General features: G+C 43.5%; 1 protein-coding gene across 1 annotated transcript; it reads right to left on the reverse strand.

Moving 5' to 3' along the window:
• Positions 1 to 419: 419 nt before the first annotated feature.
• Positions 420 to 2207, reverse strand: LOC127248099 (uncharacterized). The gene has a single exon (XM_051270281.1). The coding sequence runs from the start codon at positions 2205 to 2207 to the stop codon at positions 420 to 422; it is 1788 nt and encodes a 595-aa protein (XP_051126238.1).
• Between the last annotated feature and the right edge of the window lie 274 nt (positions 2208 to 2481).

The raw sequence follows: 2481 nt of genomic DNA on the forward strand, positions 1-2481 counted from the left end.
CATCCAAAAGCTGTAACTCGGTCAACTCTGCAGTTGGCAGGTTTCCCGAAATGGTGTCAAACAGAACCTGCAACAACATCCTGCAACTTGCTCATATGCCAAAAGTAGAAACAAAACGGTTTGGCAATTTTGAATATGCCAACAATCTCCCCCTTTTTGGCATATGCAGCAAGGCATAATAAGCAGCAAACACACACACCATTCACACATCCACAATCATAATCACAATCCGGTTAAAAGTTATTACAGACCATCAATTCTAACAAGCCACAAGCGGCTTTAACATCCAAATGTGTTAACAACAAAAAACAGGCAGAAAACAGTAGATGGTAATACCAAATTCCTCCTCAACAGCACACACTCCCCCTGGCTTGCTGCATTCTCCCCCTTGCATTGCAGCAGAGGCCAAAAAGAGGTGGTCAAGGGTCGGCTTCCTCCGTACCATTACCATTTCCATCATCATCTGCATCAACGTCCTCATCATCAACGCTTCCAGGATTGCGAGGCATCAGCCTCATGGCCTGTGCCACTTTTCTATTCTGAGCAATGAGAGCAGCAGACAGAGCAGATTGTTCCCTCATGACTTCAGTCAGTAGCGCCCTACACTTCTCTATGCGAGCATCGGCATCCAATGGGGCACCGAGAAGAAAGTCATTGTGAAGCTTTTTGAGGTTGGACTGGGCAATAAATAATCGAATGGGAAACACCTCCTCATCCGGTTCTGGATGAATTCCCTTGGAACTCAAGAACAAACAAATTAAACCGGGATAGGGCAATCGTGTCCATTCCACTTTTGAATCCGAACAAAAGTCAATCATCTTTTTGATTACCAAATAGCCAAAATTAATTAGCTCAAAATGTTTATCAATAGAGAAGATGAGAGTACCCATATCAGTGCTGATACTTGTATTGTTGGCGGTTGGTAAGATATTGCATCCACAAAGTCTAAAGAGACACTGATATTTCATTGTCAGCATTGTTCCAGTCACTCCAGAACGTCCAAATGACGAAGCATTTCCAGCAGATATGGTTCTGGCAACCTCCTTTGTTGATTCATCAATCAGCTCAGATGGCAGCTTATTTTCATCATTCGCCGGCAGTTGCAACAACTTATTGATCACTGCAGGGCTAAGTTCCAAAATTTTGCCACGAATATATATCTTATGATACCATAGAGAATTCGGATCGAGTACCTTCCCACTCAAGTTGGCATAAAACTCCTTGACAAGGCGAGGACAGTAACGCTCTAATCCGGTTGCCCAAAACAATAAATGTTTTTCCTCAAGGAACGCACGGAATCCTACGTCGGTATACGCTCTCCGAATAAACTGAGCTTCTGAAATCACAGTCCTTCCAGCAAGAATATCTTGAGCATAGCGACGCCCAGAAGCATAATAATATGCCTCATTCAACGCTTTATCTTCACGAACAATAGGAGAATCAGAAACTCCTTTAGACTTTCGACTCTTTGCCTTAGTCCTTTTGAAAGTCTTTTTAGCAGGGGCAGGGGCATTGCGAGATGAACTGCCATGCTTTCTTTTCTGGAGTCTGTCCAAAGCAGAGGACAGACGAAGACAGTCCAACTCATCTTCTTCTTCTTCATCGATATCAGGGTGTTCCATAGGAAGAGCTTCTCCTTCCTCAATCACATTTTCAGGAATGACTTGTTCCGCCTCTGTAGCTTCAAAATTCATATCCACGGGTTGGGGTACTTCTGTTCCAACTCCTTCAATGTCTTCATCAGGTACCTCTTCAAGCACAGCCTCACTTCCAGGTTCATCGACAGCAGGAACCTCTTTTGTGATTGTAGCATCCTCTGCATCACCACCAGTAACAGTTTCAACTTCTTGAACATCAACAGGGTTCTCCTCAGTATTTTCTTCTTGTGCGCCAGCCATTTCAACAGCGACTTCATCTTCATTTGCAGTTTCCATGGGTGCGACTTCATTTAGATCAATTTTATGCACAACAGCATGTTTCGCTACATGACCTTCAAGTCCTTCAGAAAGATAATGATCTTCAGCAGTTGAGACAGCGGTTCCCTCATCATGGGCTACATCAGTTGTTGGAATCTCAACATCACGATCAGGTTCTTCCATCACATGTTCATGAACGGTTTCAAGATCAGAGGAAAAAACGTTCAGGTAACTTTTTCCCTTTCTTTGTAGTTCCAACTTTCCTCTTTGAAATAGATTTCTGCTTAACATCCTTGGCAACTCCACCGCAACGTGTTTTCACCATGGTTGGAGATTTTGAGAGAAAAACTCCTTCACAAGTTGAAATTGGGGTTTGGAGAGAAAGGATGAGTGATGTATGTGCACTCTGATCCGAAGATATAGATACAGGGGAATAAAAAAACCCTTCACATGCAACCTCCATTAATTCCCATCAATCCAGGCGCGTGGGATGTCAGAGCGACGTTTTGACGTCGGAACACTGTCCAAGGCTGCAGACTCTGCAACCCTAAAAAGGCTATAAATT

This window comes from Andrographis paniculata, unplaced genomic scaffold (assembly GCF_009805555.1).
Source record: "Andrographis paniculata isolate CXL003 unplaced genomic scaffold, ASM980555v1 Contig32END, whole genome shotgun sequence".
In the NCBI taxonomy this organism is placed as follows: domain Eukaryota; kingdom Viridiplantae; phylum Streptophyta; class Magnoliopsida; order Lamiales; family Acanthaceae; genus Andrographis; species Andrographis paniculata.

Bases quoted from the DNA above. Each gene is read 5' to 3' on its own strand.
- LOC127248099 (XM_051270281.1), bottom strand. From the start codon at position 2,207: ATGTTAAGCAGAAATCTATTTCAAAGAGGAAAGTTGGAACTACAAAGA.